Source organism: Micrasema longulum, unplaced genomic scaffold, assembly GCF_059751315.1.
Source record: "Micrasema longulum isolate JH-2025_06_02 unplaced genomic scaffold, ASM5975131v1 h1tg001044l, whole genome shotgun sequence".
NCBI lineage: Eukaryota > Metazoa > Arthropoda > Insecta > Trichoptera > Brachycentridae > Micrasema > Micrasema longulum.
In genome coordinates this window covers 85402-102526 of record NW_028278232.1, presented here as the reverse complement: position 1 = coordinate 102526, position 17125 = coordinate 85402, and the positions used below count along the sequence as shown (strand labels likewise).

The following is a 17125-nucleotide window of genomic DNA, read 5'->3' as shown; positions in this document are numbered from 1 at the left end:
ACAAAAACTAAGTACCCATGACGTAAAAAGGTACCCGAAGCGTATAGTAAAAAATACTACATATTTTGTAGTATTTTATACAAAATAAAACTCATCTGATTAAAAATATTGATGAGTTTAATAAAAAAATATATGTTAGTTAATAGTTAGGTACGTACTTTGTACTTAATATTATTATTTATTTTTTTATTTAACTTTTTGTACATAATGTAATTTATACATTGGCTGGCTTATTGCCAAATGGCAATTTCTTCCAACCAACCAATAAAATAAAAGTTTTATTTTTATAATTCAAGTTACAGAACATATTCAATAGAAAAAAAAAGATTAAAAAGTTTAAAATAAATAAAAACAGAAATAGGCGTATTTGTTTATAAATTACCTTAAATCAAAACTATTACTCAATGGGAAAAGGGAAAAAAGAAGAAAGAGGAAAAAGGAAAGGAGGAGAGATTAAGGAAAAGAAAGGAGATGTTTCTTATAAAATATTGATATCTGTCTTTAAAGGGTTTGTACGCTTTATACTCAATCTTAAACTTAAACACTTGGCGGCCTCCGTGGTGTAGTGGTCAAGACACTTGACTCACACACGAAAGGTTCCGGGTTCGATTTCCGGTGAGAACACAAATATTAAAATGTAATTTTGTGCCCGTGTGTTCTGTGATGTAATTCACCACTGTAATTGGGCCTCCTGGCCTGTTGTGGTGCTAAAATAAATAAATAAGTAAATCTTTTAACGAGAATAAAACATCAGTATGTACCTAATTTTGTCCTGATTACTTTTTTTAGTTTTTAGGGGTACAAAAAACAAAACAGTTTTACGTATTGTACTCTGTACGCACCTACTACATACATATTTATGTGTATACTCACTGTGAACAGTGAAAACATATGGTAAACAAAAAAAAAACAGTAAATCATTATGTACTTTTTTAGTTAATCCCCCCAGTTACCTACCTTAAGTAGAAGTTATCATAAGCAGTATGAATCAAATTATCAAAGGTTTTTAAAACGAATTTAAACTACACAAATATGTCATTCAGAGTGTCGGTTTTGTCTTGAGAACAATTATACTCTTTGTTACATTATACCTAATTTTGCTGGGTACCAAGTAGGTGCTCGGTAGGTACCGAGTATCAAGAAGTAGCATACTATGTAATTAAAGAGCTATCACCATTTCCATATCTGCATTCAGTGGGGCATCGGGCACTGCATTGGTACTCCAATCCTGGCGGATCCGGAGGGTAAGGTGATCAGTTTTATGCTTCAGGGGTGGTATTATAAATCTTCTTACCGAAGTTGAGAAGATTTCTACTCCGTATTGTACTTAAAAATGTTTATTTTTTGCATGCGATTAAACTTTGCTTTATAATATGGCCACACTGATGTCAAATTACGGAAAAAACAACAGTTTTACAGTTGGTATCTCTTCGGGTTTCTGGCACATGTTGGTAACTCCAAATTTTAAAAAATGAGATCTCTTCATAAATGGCATCCAATGATCTTTGTTTAAAAAGTAAATAATATTTTTTTATTCAGCTTGCAGTTTTATTTAAATAGTTGATTTGGGATGAGCTTTTAACTTTTAAAAGCGCAATATCTCACAATTAGTAAAATGTAGTTACCAGCAGTTACCAAGTTGTGCCAGAAACCCGATGATTTTGTAGTTTAACGTTATAAAACTGTAAAAAAAACTGAAAAAAGGAATACGGTTTGCAATGCTAGGTCACAATAATTTTCTACATGAAAATCAGCATGTTTGGTTCCACATATTTGTATTTATTTTAGGTAATTTGACATTTAATCATCAGTGTGGCTATATTGTTCGTGTAGTCGCAAACAAAAAGTATAAATTCCCAAATGAACCCACATCGCGTACCGTAAAGATATTTTCTACTCCCGCGAGAAGATTTAGAATAGCACCCCTGGCACCAGGTAAGAATTACCAATCAACAACGTAACGATAATATTTTGCAGATGCTTTCATCGTGAAGGTGAAGCCGAATTTTAGTTTTCTCCGTTGTTTGTTACTGAATAATTTCACCACGTTTACTTGGAATAGTTCTTGAGTTTTTTTTCAAAAATGTGTAACCTCCGCATAAATCGTTAATTTTCTATTTTTATTAAAAATTTCACAGACACGGCGCATCTCGAGTACGCCACTGAATTACAATCAGCTGTTTAATGACAGTTCTTCTGACAAATACAAAATGGTTGAAAACTGAAGTTGCCAAACAAAGAAAGTGCGCCCATCGCAGCGAAAAGCGTCGCTAGCTGCGGGATCGTGAAATCAGTGCTCATATTTTAGTTGATAATTAGGACATTAGTAAAATGCTGGACTTGGAAGTGGTTCCGGAGCGTTCCCTCGGCTGCGAACAATGGGAGTTCGTGCTGGGTATGTCGCGATCCCTACTCTTCCCGTGTTTACTATCGCCCGATTTTTTGCGTTGTATTTTTACTGCTGCAAATTACGCAATGCGCGTCGGATATTCTTTCGCCGTTTCGTTCTCGCGATCCAGCGTCGCGTTATTGGTTATTATTGCGGGCTCGGTGCGCGTGGCCTTCGGAGATGGGTTCTGGTTTTGTCCGATGTTCCTACCCGTTCGGGGAACCCGTCTGGCCTTTGTTCGATCGGCAAAAAGTGCTTTATCCGGAGATCGCCATCGCCCTCGCAGAAGTGTAAACACAATTATTGCATTTGTTTTTCTAACGCATACGGTCACTTTTCAAGGTCGCGTCTCGGCAACGGAAAATAAACCTTTTTTTCTTTCAACCCTCCCTTTCAACAATACTGCCTGCAATAGCTGTGACTTTTGATTTATTTTATAAAAATACCATCACCGTCGTTCCCTTCCGCACCCGATGGTGCATAGGGAACTGCATCGGCACACCGATCGCGGCGTATCTTGATGATCAGTCTTACGCTTCAGGTACCAGTCCAGGGACTGTGAAATATTCTATATTTCATGTCAACCATGTCGGGAATCGAACCCGAGACCTCTCGCACGGTTGGCAAACGCGCTGCCATTACACCACGAGACCGACACACGAATCTGCAAATATTTATATTATTTTTACTCTTTAATATTTCCTTTTTCCATTGTCATTTTCTTTGTTGAATCAATAAAACAAATATGTCTTTGTTTTCTGCTGTAATTACTTACTTAAAAATTCCTTCAAATTATTTCATCATCATCATTCTCCTTTCCGCACCGTGTAGTGCATAAGGCACTGCATTTGTAATCAAAATACCGTTTAAACAGCGCAGTCGGTTAGACCTACAATTTTGAATCTGGCAATGCGGGTTTGATTCCCGCCAGTTGCAAGAAGAAAATCCAAGAAAGATTTTTTTGTCTATAGGTCTGGGTGTTGTGGTGTATTTTTCATTACCTCCCTCCATACCCCTTCTAGAGGCTTAGTGGTTTTTTCCTTTAAAAAAAAACCTTAAAATCAGTATTTCACAACCACCCTGCCAGAAATCAAACCTGGAACTGTCAACTGCTGCTCGACGAGGCAGACTCATCTCCACTCGATTTCCTTATTCGGGACTTTTAGCTAAGAGCACCCATCAGTCCGGGGTTCCGGTTCTATTTCACGCACATAACTGCAATCTTTATCTGCCCGGACGCAGAGCACGCTGTAAATCAGGATGGGGACAAATTGAAATCGCAATTATAATTTTTACCATCATATTATGCTTGTTTTGTCTATAGAAAATATTAAAATATTACGGTCTGTGGTTTTATTAATACCGCTCATTCTTTTAATAGCAATTATCGTAATGTGAATTTCTTTTTAATGTTTTATTAAGCACTAACTCGTGAACTTCTGGCCTTCTAATCTGCGTAGTATAATTACAAATAATATAACCGGTCAAGTTGATGGAGGCGCAGGCAGTGCGAGGGTTTCAGACTATGTGTCGTGTTATCTGTACACCGTGCGAAGCCACCAGCTGTTGCTCTCAATTAATTAAATAAATAAACTTTATTTATCAAACAACATCTCTATCATATCAGTTGGCGGCAAACGGGTCGTCTGTTTTTTTTATGTAATGTATGAGAGATTTCATCAATCTATCGCTTCACCAAAAATCGACAGATGGTGAATTTTTTTCCATATCAATAAACATGTACATTTTATTATAAATATATACAGACTGGTGAATGTTGCACAAGGGAAAAGGTACCGACACCGTAAATTTCATTGTAATAATAATCTTCCCGAGCTGGAAATTAAAAAGTATGCGCCATCAGAGTGCAAAGTTATCGCTGAAATCGGTTAACGAAAGTCCTATAGGTACACGCAACCTTTTTTTTGTGCGGTAATATACCCAGAATCACATAAAAAAATCTTCTGAAAATAATACGACCCTATAAGTTACTTTGTAATATTTATTGATATTAAAAAAAAGAATATTTTCGTCTGGCACATTGGGACAAGCCATTATGTCAGACATCAACTAGATAAATAATAATTTTGTACAACTATCGCCGGGTGTGTAATCTTCAATGCGATTTGCGATTTGCGATATGGCTCAAAATCGCTCTCTTCTCCGGTAGAAATAGTATCGGCAGTTATGGTTCTTCATGATTCAATCAGGGTCGATCTCATCATTATTCAGCGTTAATTTTCTTTTTCTAACATATAATTAGTTATTAAAATTTGTTTGGATTTTCTTGTTTCTTCAAAATACTAACTGCTGCCACACGTGCCAATGTCATCTCGCGATAAATGAGTGAAACCCTGGATTTTGCACATAAAATATGTGAACAGCACATTGTTAATTACGTTATTTTTTTATTTTTTTTTAATTCCCTAAAAAAATGTATGTCTTGGAAATTGAACAAAAAGAGGTTTGAGTGTATTCCTATCTTAAGTTTTTAAACATATTCTTTTCTGTAAGTTAGAGTGATCACGTTAGTCTCGTGTCGTGTGTACTTATGCAAAAACCTATGCATAGTTAGATGTGAAACAGTGAGTAAGCTAGTAAGGAATGTTGTTGTCTGTTCCAGGAATGCACTTCTCCCAGTCAGTGGCCATCATCCAGTCGCAGGTCGGGGTCATCCGAGGAGTTCAGGTCCTTTACAGTGATGTGGTCAGTACTTTTTGCATTCCTGCTGTTCCTACTGGACTTCCACGTGATATGTGTTACCTAATTGTATTCTAAATTAATCAAGGAATGTATTTTATTATGCTGGAGACAAAATTTGTTTCAAAACACTTCATTAAAGTCTATTATAGAAATAAAAGTGGAGTGATACTTAAATCCACTGATTTGGAATAACCGGTTACCAGTTTCATCGTTTTGCTACATCTTCGAGACTGGCATCTTTATTATAAAATGTATTTATACAAAATCCGATTGAATGAAATTATTTTTGTCTCAAGGACCTTCTTACAAAGGGTTGCGGGGTAAATACAAGAGATTATATAATGTTACTTTAATGAGTTTAAGTTCGTATATTGTTGTGGCTCTTGTTTTATCAAGTCCTTGACCATTCCATCTCGGTTTACTATCAATAGGACGTCTGAAAAGTTAAATAAATTACAATGAACTTCCAATGTTTGTAATTATGCAAACACTTCATTATGGAATTGGCAGTTTTGTCCTACTAATTTTAACGGACATCTCGGAGCTTGTAATAAAATAAGTACTGCATTGTTCGGCTACAAAACAAATAATTCAAAGACAATATCTTCTTCAGACAAAATGCGTAATTTCTGATGGTTAATTCACTTACTGTTTTGATGTTGAAACTTGGTACTGTATATTATTCATACGTGTATCTGGTATGTAATTATTATTTTTTCTTTTTCTCATTACGAGTTTTTTAGATTGAGACATTGAATTAAACACATTAAATAACAATTAAAAATAAAGCCTGCATTTTGTAGTAAAACTTGGTCATTTTCTCTTACCTCCATTGTCTATACTTCTTTAGTAACAAAGGATTGACGAGTCGTAGATCAACTTAAGTATGTGAAATATTTCCTTGGCGCAGAACACTTAAGTGAAGATATATAATACAGATAGATAAGTTGATTTTGTTTAATTATAGCAACACTTTCGTTCCACCATAATTGATGTAACAAGTGACAATCTTGTTTCTGTAAAATAGGTGTGAAAAATGAAACGCAATTTGAAATGCATCAATTTAAATACTTGTACTGTTCAGACAAATATTTGGTAATTATTGTGACAGGTAATTATCTTCTACTCGTGCCACTTTTGTTTTACAAATAAATGTGAAATATGTACGCAATAAATTTAAATAAAAAAATTAATGGTGCGAGGAGTCCCGTGGTATTATCACAATAAGTTCCACTGCTCACTGCTGTGTTAAATTTAAATGATAGTGAGCGATTAAGAAATTAATATTGTGTATCACCTTATTGTATTACTTACGGAATTAACCCTCGGTAGTATTTCATATTATCTTTAATACTCAGATACGCATAGGATAATAAGCTTAGTGACGTTTTCTTTAATATCACGCTACTGAGGGTATTTTATTAATAAATAACACAATACCTTTAATGGCAGTTTTTATTTCCATTATTTATGAGTGCAAAATGGCGATAAAGCTTATTGTTTTAAATTCCGTCTGTTGCGAGTTATTGTACGCGCTAATGAGGTGAATAATTACATTTAGAAATATGACAATTGGAAGTAAATGGCCGCTGCATTCATATTGACCCGAGAGTCGTCCTCTTACTGAGGTTAATGAGACATCAATAACATTATCAATATTGCTGACAAATTTTCTGACATTTATCACTTCACGATATACTGATAATTATTTACTGGCTCGTAACATCAATATTTATTTACCAGAGATCGGACCCAGATGGCGTAGTAGAAACCGACGCATTACACATCGACGGTGAAACGGCTAAATCACCGATGCACCATTAAGTGATTTTTGCAGAAGATTATTTAAAGATAAGCGTAACTTTTGATATGTAACCAAAACAATGTAGGTAGGACAGGTGTCATGTTAAACTATTAAGGCTATGTCAGATGAATAGCATATTATAATATTTTACTGAATGACACCACACTACGCCGATGCTTTTGCTACGAATCGTCCGGCTCTCAGTAATTATACTCCCTTATGTGTTTCCAGAACCCCCTGGAAGTGGACCTAGTGATCAACATGCCCCTGGACGGTATCCGCCTTATATTCGACCCCGTGGCTCAGCGCCTCAAGATTATAGAAATATACAACATGAAACTTGTCAAGCTCAAGTACTGGTGAGAACCGTCGCTATTCATAATATCAATACCGTTGTCTCCCGGTGCCGGTAGTTCCAACTCCCAATATTTCTGGACCCGTATTGCAATGGGAAGTTAACGTGACTGACGATCACTTACTACTTATTGCTTTATAGACAATCGAATATAACTCGCTTCCTATTGTAATTGGGGCTCCGGTGTATTCTAGTCGGTCTACTTCAGCATTTAGCCCTGTCCACGGGTGATACTGATTTCTCAACTACGGTGATGAAATTAACTTTGTGGAATGGCTGGATTACATCAAACACTTTGTTATGAGACTTCTTGGATTTATTTTGGAGCACAACTATGTCTCAAAAAACAGGTGTTATAAACTACCACCTGTAGATGGAACTGAATTTATAACTACGCCAGACCTGTAAAGCCTGTGTTTTCCGAAACTATATATGTAGTAGGTCTCCAAAATAAATTCAAATAGTCTCGTAACAAAGTGTTTAATTTAATAAATTTGAGAATTTTCTGTTTGTGCCGCTAAAAGATATTAAGCTACTGGAGTCTTTTACCAACCACTGTATTTGTTATCCTTATTGTCCATAGACTATTTTATCAAAGCTTTCTTTCCTACTTGTAATTCTCCCGCCATAAACTGTCCGTATGTGTTCCAGTGGCGCGTGGTTCAACGCGCCTGAGGTGCCCCCGTCCATCGAGCAGGTGGAACACTCCTTCGGGGCCACCCACCCCGGGCTGTACGACTCCCAGCGCCAGCTGTTCGCGCTAAACTTCCGCGGCCTGTCCTTCTACTTCCCCATCGCCAGCAAGTTCGAGGTGAGTGTCTGACCCGGTGCGCCTCTTCCGTGTGACGACGTTCTATGTGATGTAACGCCAGGGGCTAATCGTTCTCTCGGCAGTATTTGGCATCTCAATCGGAAGCGGAGTTAATTGAACGATAATTTTTCATATCATCGGCGTGCAAACTAAAATTACAGTGGAAATATCATTAATGTAAAAAATAAACTGTAAAGGACCCAGATGGGATCCTCGTGGCGCTCCAGAAATTACCTCAACAGGGTTAGGCGTAATACTTTTTACAATAGTAATTTGGTTGCGGTTACATATGTATGATTTTATCCATCTTTTTAAATAACCGTGAATTCCTAGCATAGAAAGTTTACTAATCAGGATGTCACGATTGACGGGGTCAAATGGTTTTGAGTAATCAGTGTAGATTGTGTTGATTTGCTGTCTCGCTCTGGAAGTCAATGAATACCGTTGATCTACTGCGAACAAAACCTTGCTCGCTGGGGACTGTTAGTGAACCGGTTGCCGAGTATAATTGGTCATAGACAATTTTTTCTAGTACTTTGCTTAGTATCGGTAATTTAGCTATCGGTCGATAGTTGAAGACGTCATGTTTATCTCCACTCTTGAAGATTGGAGAAATAAAGGCAGTCTTCCGTCTATCTGGAAAACAACCTTGATAAATTGATTTTTGGAATATCGCTCAAACCGGTGGAGTTAATTTATGAGCACAGTTAGATATAAAAATACCTGGCACACGATCTATACCAGGTCCCTTCTTGGGTCTATGTTTAGTGGATATTTAAGCGTGTTACTATTGTTAATATTGATAGTAGAGATCTCAATAGATCGGGAATCAGTAAACTTGGAATGAAAATGTGTCGTGGGTGGATTTGAAAACACCAATCCGAAACAGTCCGAGAAAAGATTCGCTACCCCAGTATTATCTTGCGCTGTTATTGGGTTTTATGCCACGCGGTCTGGGATTTTTGGGGTTATTCTAGATTAGATTTCACGTAAGACCGGAAGTTTTTCATTTCCAACTGGGTGCCGAGTTCAATCGATTCAATATATTGATTTTAATCGGATTTTGATATCTCCTTTTGCCTATTGCGTGACAGGAAAATGATGGAAAAGTTTCCATTTTCTATGATTTATCAACTTTTCTTTTGTGATGTTTTTAAGGGCAGGAGAGTACCAATCGGGAAATTTCCCACTTAGTATTTATTACCTTCCGAGATCCGAGGGACAAACCCCACTCTACCCCAACTTGATTCCCATTTTCTGATAGCGAGTTATTTACAACCCGTTGAAAATGGCCCTAAAATGTCAATATTTGGGTAAATTGAATAATAATGATTTCCATAATAAATAAATCGTAAGAATGGAAAAATTGCAATTTTTTATAATGTCCCTATACCCCATATGCCTCTTTGTAAATTTTATGGAAATTCTCGTTGTTTACCTATCTACGAACTCTTCAGTCGCCACTGTGTAACGCGTGTTGTGTTCTCAGCCCGGGTACGCGCACGGTCTGGGGTCGCTGCAGTTCCCCAACGGAGCGTCTCCCGTCGTGGCGCGGACTACCGTGTACCACGGAGCTCACCATTCGCAGGTAAATTCCATTCGTTTTTTAGGCTCGTTTCAAAAATATTTGCAAATAATCTGTTACAAGTTAATCCTTTCTTGGCAATGTATCCTATAGGATACATATAATCTCATTTTTTCCTATGAACTAAAATACTAGTAAAACAGCATTCATCAAAACTGTTGCGCTTTTTCACTTACTCGGCACAGACAGGTATGCGCAAGAGAAGGGGAAATAATCTGTGTCTCCATTTTATTTTGTTGTCACGTTATATTTTTTATTGAAATTAAGATACAATAAATAGTATAGAATTTCTGTTTTTTAATCTTGAAATGATTTTTATACATGGAAAGCTGTCCACTGTCGTTCTTATTTGATGTACTTTTATTTTTACACGGTTCTGTGTGGAACGATTCCGGAGTATTTATATTTATTTAGTAGTCCCATGCAGGCAAATGAAAGCCTGTTCTACGAGCTCTATTGAATCATAAACCAAATGATACAACAAAAATCAATAATAATAGAAGGAATACAACAAAGATAAGCAAAGACAAGTTAATACATTAGACAGGCATTATGGAATCCAGGTTAATTCTACAAAAATACAGTCAATTTATTGGAAATATATCTTCAGCCTATTTGTAAAAAAACTAAATTTACAATCAAAATAATTTAGATCTTGATTTTCATTTACAAATCTAATCATTCTAGGTAGAGACTGGATATATTCAGGAAAAGTTCCATGTCGGTATAGTTATAGTGATCTCTTGTGATTCCTAGTTTGTGCGCAATTTTTCTTATAAATTTAAATGATAGAATGTTGAAGTTATAACTGTGATATGATCACTGTCCTCGATCGAAGCGATGATTTAAATGTGGCATTATGGGATCTGCAGAGCAGCAACACGAGCGGGACGGTGCCGGGTCCCGCCACTCCGGAGCTGCCCCTGAGCTGCTACCAGAGCCACCTGTACCTGGCTCGCTGCGACGTGCTCCGCGAGCGCCAGCGCACGCGCGGCCTGCGCTTGCACCTGTACACGGAGGGTGAGTGACCGGTCACCGGACAGACCAGCAAAGTTTCTAAATAAGAATCATACATATTATTAAATTGTGTTACAACAAAAGAGTGTGTTTATCTGTATTTGTATGAGAGTAAGTGTAGATGTGTGTTTATGTATATTAGTGTAGGAGTAAGTGTTCAGGTGTGTGCAAGTGTGAGCATCATTAAATAGTAAGTAGGATCGTATCGCAGCTAGAAATAATGAGTCTTTATTTATTTTTAAATAAATGAAGGGGCATGTAAAATATATCAATAGATGAAAAAAATGCATTATAGTTAGAGCAAGAATGACAGAGAAAAAAGTGTTGTGCATAGTTAGTGTTACAGACTGGCAGATGGAACAAATACTTATATCTTAAAATTAAGATTAATTTTGAAGAGTAGGTTAAAAGAGTCTACTTTATTTAATAATTTATGTAAATAGCATAATTCAGATACAGTGCGTCTATTTTCAAGGGTAAAGAATCCATTTTGTTTGGCAGATTGGATAGGTATTTAAAAAAAATTCGTTGAACATTTTCAATTTTTTCTATGTTTGTTATGTATTGTGGGCTCCATACAACGGATGCAAACTCCAAATTATAGCCTACAAAAGTGTTGTAAAAATTTACACCGCACAAAAAATGAGTTTGAAGTATTTTTAATTTATAAATAATCGTTTAAATATTTGTCGCAGTTGGCGAAAAGATTAGTTAACCAAGCTGATTTTATTAAATAAAAAAAATGGATATTGATCGTTTAAATATGCACTCAAATAACAAAAGAAAAATAATTTGCATTCCAAAATATGTACACTCGTACATTGAAGATCAGATATTAGAAACATCACTTTACTTCATTCCAACGGAAGCAATGCTACTGATGATTGAACTGTCAGATCTATACGGATAGTTAGGTTAGGTATACAGTGATTAAAATCTCAAAGTTAAATATTTTATGTCCCGTGAGATTCGCTAATTACGGGGCATTCCCGAGAGTCACCCATTTCTCGATACAAACCTGACGCCGTTTGTCCGGAGTACACGACTACCGTCTCCCGCAGGCGCCGGACGCAGCCTCGAGCCGACGCGCCGTCAGCTGCGCCGCCGCGTTACCTTCGGGCAGCGCCCGCAGGAGGTGGCGCGCGCGCTGGGCGCCCCGGCGCGCGTGTTCTACAAGGCCGAGGACAAGATGCGCATCCACAGCCCCCACGCTCACCGCCCGCGCCACTCCGGACACTCCGACTACTTCTTCAATTACTTTACCCTCGGCCTGGTAAGTGCACGACTAAAAACTTATTTTTATTATTATTCAATTTTACAACGGCAGTTGAAAGCCGACGCACGTACACAGGCTGACCGAAAGTGAATTGTTTTATTACGAACAAAGTAATAAGCTTACATCAAATTTGAACTACGTAATATCCTTCAAAGTACTCTCCTTTTCCCGACGTGATTCCACGATTAGAAACATTTCTGAAAGGCTTCTTTAAGAAGTTGAGTTGCTGCCCCGTCGAGACAAGTCACATGGTGCTAAATCCGGAGAGCGAGGCGGTTGTGGACAGACAGGAACCATTTTTTAGTCCAAAAACTCGCAGATCAGGAGCTAGGTTTCGCGACTAATTTTTCTCTCACTTGTCTTATTTGCAAATTATCCGCTAAATTACTTTGCACGGATCAGTACGAGATGTTCAGTTTTTTGGTAAGGTCTTGAATAATCGCCTGTTGGAACGAATAATTTTTGTAGCTTTTCACAAATTTACTTCTGTTTTTGAGATCGAAAGCGTCCTGACTCGGCTTTAAATCGCTCAAACTACTTGCAAACAGTCTTTAGAGTCGCCACATCTTTGCCATACTCTGATTTTAAAATTTCATGAGGTTCTTTAGCCTTTTTTTGCAACTTAAAAAAAACGCGTTGTTGGAAAATGAATGATGTGCGACAGGCGCGGTAAACATGACTTCACTTTTCCGGCTCTGGAAGCCGACTGACAAGTCACAACTTGTTCAAACTGGACACTGACTAACTATAAACTATGAATGCCAGAATATGCCCAAAATTCTTAGGTCTGCCAACAAACATACCAGTCTTGATTTCTTTGATAACAAGTTGTCTTTTTTCAAATAATCACTGAATCAAATTAAATTATAAACACCTCTCTCCCGCTTCCAATCCCACTAAGTCTACTATAAACCATTGTGTCTTTCTACTTTCCTTTATAATAATTTTCTTTGGATAAATGTGTCCTTAAAAATGCCCATTGGGCGTATATATGAATAAAAAATAAATAAAAATTCATTCACCGTATTTCTCATTCAGCCCTCGTGTATGTATCTATTAAATTTTTTAATTTTTCATTAAGGTCATTTAATCTTTATGTTAAACCTCATTTTCTACTCCTCAACCGAAGTAATCGAACTATTCATTTCTTCCTGTCACTTTTTATATCTATTAACTAATCCATCGTTTTAATTTTCAAAACCAATATCTTTTTCTTTTGCTGGCCCTACCGGAGGTTGACGACTATCATTATGAGTTCATAACGATCCTGGGCCAGTCTGATCAGCGCTGCTGCTGATCTGCCGGTACACCGAACTACTGTCTAAGATTTCTGAGCCATGATTCTCCTTTTCGTCTTATACCCCGCCTGCCCTCTATTTTTCTTTCGGAAGGGCATACTTTTCATTGAGAACTATAATATAGGTATGAGGCTTTTCTTCTTTCGACGGTGGTTAGTAACCGAATCAAAACCAATAAGACTAAAATAATTCTGAACCACCGCACGCTTCTGACTAAGTTTGCGAGATCGAATACGTTATGTTGCAGGATGTGTTGTTCGACGCGCGAACGCAGCGCGTGAAGAAGCTGGTGCTGCACACCAACTACCCGGGCCACTACAACTTCAACATGTACCACCGCTGCGAGTTCCGGCTGGCGCTGGGCGGCGGGGGCGCGGGTGCGGAGGACGTGTCGGCGTACTCGCGCTGGCAGAGCGTCGCCCCCGCTTTGCACCCGGCGCAGCGCCCTGTCGTGCTCAACCGCGCCTCCTCCACCAACACCACCAACCCCTTTGGCTCCACCTTCTGCTACGGCTACCAGGACATCATATTCGAGGTATTTACGTCACTCGACACTTGGCGTCGAGAGTTAGATAAAATTATTATCTAGGTACTTAACCTTATTTTATTTTTAATTCAATAAAAAATAACGCATTTCAGTTTTGTTTGAAAAAATACAAAATATGTTTAATTATATCATTGGTTAATATAAATAATCCCCAATCATGACAGTTTTTACAATTTTTCTGCAGTAAATTTAGTATAGTCTTGTACAATAATTATATTTTAATTAAATTAAATTTTTTTCATTTCCTCACTTTAAAGTTTTCCTCAGTTTTCCACTTTTTTTTTTTGCTTCTTGAAAAATGTAAAACAGGGGTTTTACTGTATTTTCGAAATCAATATGGATACTGTGGAGAAATTTTTTTAATATATAAATTTTCAAAATGTTTTTTTTTTAATATGTCACCAGAAAAACGCTGCTTGTTTGGCCTCGATAGTTGTGATATTAAGATTCGTGACAATGTTCTAAACAAATTTGAATGGTCAGAAACAAATAAACGTGAATCGTGACCCATTAGAGGCGTGGCTGATGGAATGACCTTTTTTATGGGAATTCGAAATTACAAATATTTTTTATGTTACTAATAAGCAGCAAAAAATACACAGACAGTTTTTCATAGACCTTTATTACTTACTTTAAAAATGTAAAAAAAAACAAGATATTTCCCTATTGTAATGAATGTTACTCATTTTAGGTGATGCCGAATAACTATATCGCCTCCGTGACTCTGTACGATGCGGGGCCCGAGGAAGGCGAAGGCGATGGCGAGGGGGCGGTGGACGCCGAGGGGGAAGGGGTCGGGCAGGTCCCCGCGTGACCCCCCGCCCCCGGCCCCCGCCCCCGCGCCCCTCGCCTGCGCTCCCCCGCCAACAAATGACACACACTCATTCACTAAACAGCCCAGCCCAGCGATGCGTTTTTCAATACTAAAATAGACAGGAATTTGATATGGTCTCGTCGACCTCTTCGTATAAATATCAGAGGGAGAGTAATGAAGGGTCTGGAGTTTTGACTTAGCGTATTTTCTGGATTATAAGACCCCCTGAGACCCGAAAAGTTTTGAAAACCAATTGAAAAAAAAAAAAAAAATTTAATTCTGTTTACTTTTCGATGAGTTATTGTCTGCGTCTTCGCACAAAATGTCGTCGAATATTCGCTTCACTTATGTCAAATGTACGTCCCGCAGCCTTTCCAGTTTCCATGTTTTTCTTCATACACCATAACTTTTGTTTTCCATCATAAATGTAGTCTTATCGTCGACATTTTAAACAGTAATTAGGGACAACCATTTTTTTGGAATTTTACAGAAATTTGAGATGCTATCGATTATAAGAAGCACCCTGAATTTAGAGTAGCGATGAAACGGATAGTGGTTTGTCCGGACACCGGATATTCAGGATATTCAGCGAGTCCCTACGCCGGATAGCCAGATATCCGACTCATTGTCTCGCAAATACATTTTTAATTAAAAAAACATTTTTATTTATTTGCAGGTTAAATTCTTTATCCCGAGTGTGTGCTGAACACCCACGAATGTTTTTATGCAAAAATGTAAATTTTTAAAGCAATGACCGTTCATTTTTCCCAAACACTGTTAATATCGATAAATCAATTTAGCGGCGTTAATTTCATGGAACTTTTGCAGTTATCAGATTGCTAGGTATCCGGCCAGGTAGTAAACTTAGGCCAGATACCGGATAGTTACCGGATATCCGTTTCATCTGTAATTTAGAGACACTGAAGTAAAAAAAAATATGCATCTTATAATCGAGAAAATACAGTTTTCAAAGTTCAAATTACAATGCATGCTTTTATCCACCAGTTTCCAGATGAACTGACCTGACATCGGAACTGAACATTCGATCGATCTATTAATAACGGGATTCCGACAAACCCTTGCTGTTTCATTATTCTCTATTTTAATTTCTGCCATTCCCTCTTTTACTGCTCCTCTGCTCCTCTGCTGTATAATAGATAAGCGGAATATAACGTCTTAAGCCCCGCAACTATCCACCAGTATTTTAAAAATATAATGAAATATGAAAGTAACAGCATTGTGACTTTGTCAATTTGAAATTTCGACATGTTTCCGATTTCGAATCGACGAGTTCTTCCTTTTATTCCATATTACGCATGTCAAATAATTGCTAGCGAGAAACAGGAAAAATAGACAAACACTTTTGTGATCATTTAATTGTTAAAATAAATCACATCAGTAGCATTAGTGGAGCTTTTGGAAAGTGACTGTTGAACAGTGTAATTATTCTAAGTGTGTTATTCGCTATTATCGCTGCGGTGCGTGCGCGTATGTGTCCCGACCGGGGGCCGCTTCGGGGAGAGGGAGGCGGACTATTCGGCCCCCGTGCGAGGCTCCGAATTACTCTATTCAGTTTTATTATTCGCAGAAAGATGTGTGTATAATATTGCCATTCTATTCATCACAAGTGTTCGCAGCCGATACGGTACCGACATGACCGCATTCTACTTGCTGCGGTCGAAGTGTCTCCGTGCGTCTGAATAAAAATAAATATTTTCTTATTGCGTAGCGTGTTCGAAACTACTTAAAGCTTCAGGTTTATAGCTCTCGCTTATTTCAGCACCTAATATACAAAATCAAATACAGATTTTTGTAGCGGTCTTTTACTGTCAACGTGTGTCTGTTGGAATGCGAGAAATTTAGGTATTAAGTCGTTTGATAATATTCAAATGTCCGTCTTTAGAACGTGGCTTCAAAAATGGTATTTTCATTTTAGATCTTAACACTCGAGTTGAGCAGCTGTCGCTGCGCGGGATGGAAGTGTGGAGTCAAGTAATTTCGCTAATCACTCGTAATTGTAATAATTTGTATCGCGAGCTTGCGGCGAGGTGACCTCGTCTTCTTATCGTAACTCTCAGTTGCGTGTGAGGGCCGATATACGCACCGCGCATAGTGCAGTCGGGGGGTACCGGTAGGCGCTAGGGCGTAGGGTCACACGGGCCTCTAGCGAACCCGCTCACCTAGCGGCCGCCGTCGGTCCACTGTAGAAGGCCATTGTATATTGTACACATGACCCCGAGACTCGGGGGTAACGTTACCACAGCCTGTCGCGTGACATTCTGCGCGCGATCCGGGCCGATCCTCGGAGTGGCATATTCGACTGAAGAAAAACAAAGTACTTTTGATTTTTTTTCGCCGAGTCTTAAAGTTTATCGGCGCGAGAGGCGCTATTAGTTTTAAGGCATAAAAAAAATATATAATTTATTAAATGAAATAAAAAAAATGTGATACTTTAAGGATAACTTTATTTTAGTCGTACAATATTACAGAAAGCTGATCTCATTCAACGTTGGTTTACCCGGTTCC

General features: G+C 37.9%; 1 protein-coding gene and 1 long non-coding RNA gene across 4 annotated transcripts; one reads left to right on the top strand and one right to left on the bottom strand.

The window, feature by feature from the left end:
* The first annotated feature begins 2232 nt into the window (after nt 1–2232).
* On the top strand, nt 2233–15810 carry LOC148277360 (PHAF1 protein CG7083). Of its 3 annotated transcripts, none has more exons than XM_088232964.1 (9): nt 2233–2395; nt 5013–5095; nt 7128–7255; nt 7903–8062; nt 9552–9650; nt 10520–10667; nt 11726–11937; nt 13486–13773; nt 14477–15810. In XM_088232964.1, the coding sequence occupies exons 1-9, from the start codon at nt 2332–2334 to the stop codon at nt 14597–14599; spliced, it is 1305 nt and encodes a 434-aa protein (XP_088089090.1). In that variant the 5' UTR covers nt 2233–2331; the 3' UTR covers nt 14600–15810. The 3 variants fall into 3 exon arrangements, with proteins under 3 accessions (XP_088089090.1, XP_088089091.1, XP_088089092.1); XM_088232965.1 differs by lacking the exon at nt 2233–2395 and adding an exon at nt 2426–2679; XM_088232966.1 differs by lacking the exon at nt 2233–2395 and adding an exon at nt 4021–4048.
* Nucleotides 4376–6130, bottom strand: LOC148277361 (uncharacterized). The gene is made up of 2 exons (XR_015823509.1): nt 5920–6130; nt 4376–5528 (listed from the first exon to the last, which is right to left on the bottom strand). It is a non-coding gene; the product is annotated as an uncharacterized LOC148277361 (long non-coding RNA).
* Nucleotides 15811–17125: the final 1315 nt, after the last annotated feature.

Excerpts from the sequence above, each read along its gene's own strand:
- LOC148277360 (XM_088232964.1), top strand. The coding sequence starts at position 2,332 with ATGCTGGACTTGGAAGTGGTTCCGGAGCGTTCCCTCGGCTGCGAACAA. Across the intron at positions 2,396-5,012 it reads ACAATGGGAGTTCGTGCTGG|GAATGCACTTCTCCCAGTCA; the intron begins GTATGTCGCGAT and ends TGTCTGTTCCAG. Across the intron at positions 9,651-10,519 it reads ACGGAGCTCACCATTCGCAG|AGCAGCAACACGAGCGGGAC; the intron begins GTAAATTCCATT and ends TGGGATCTGCAG.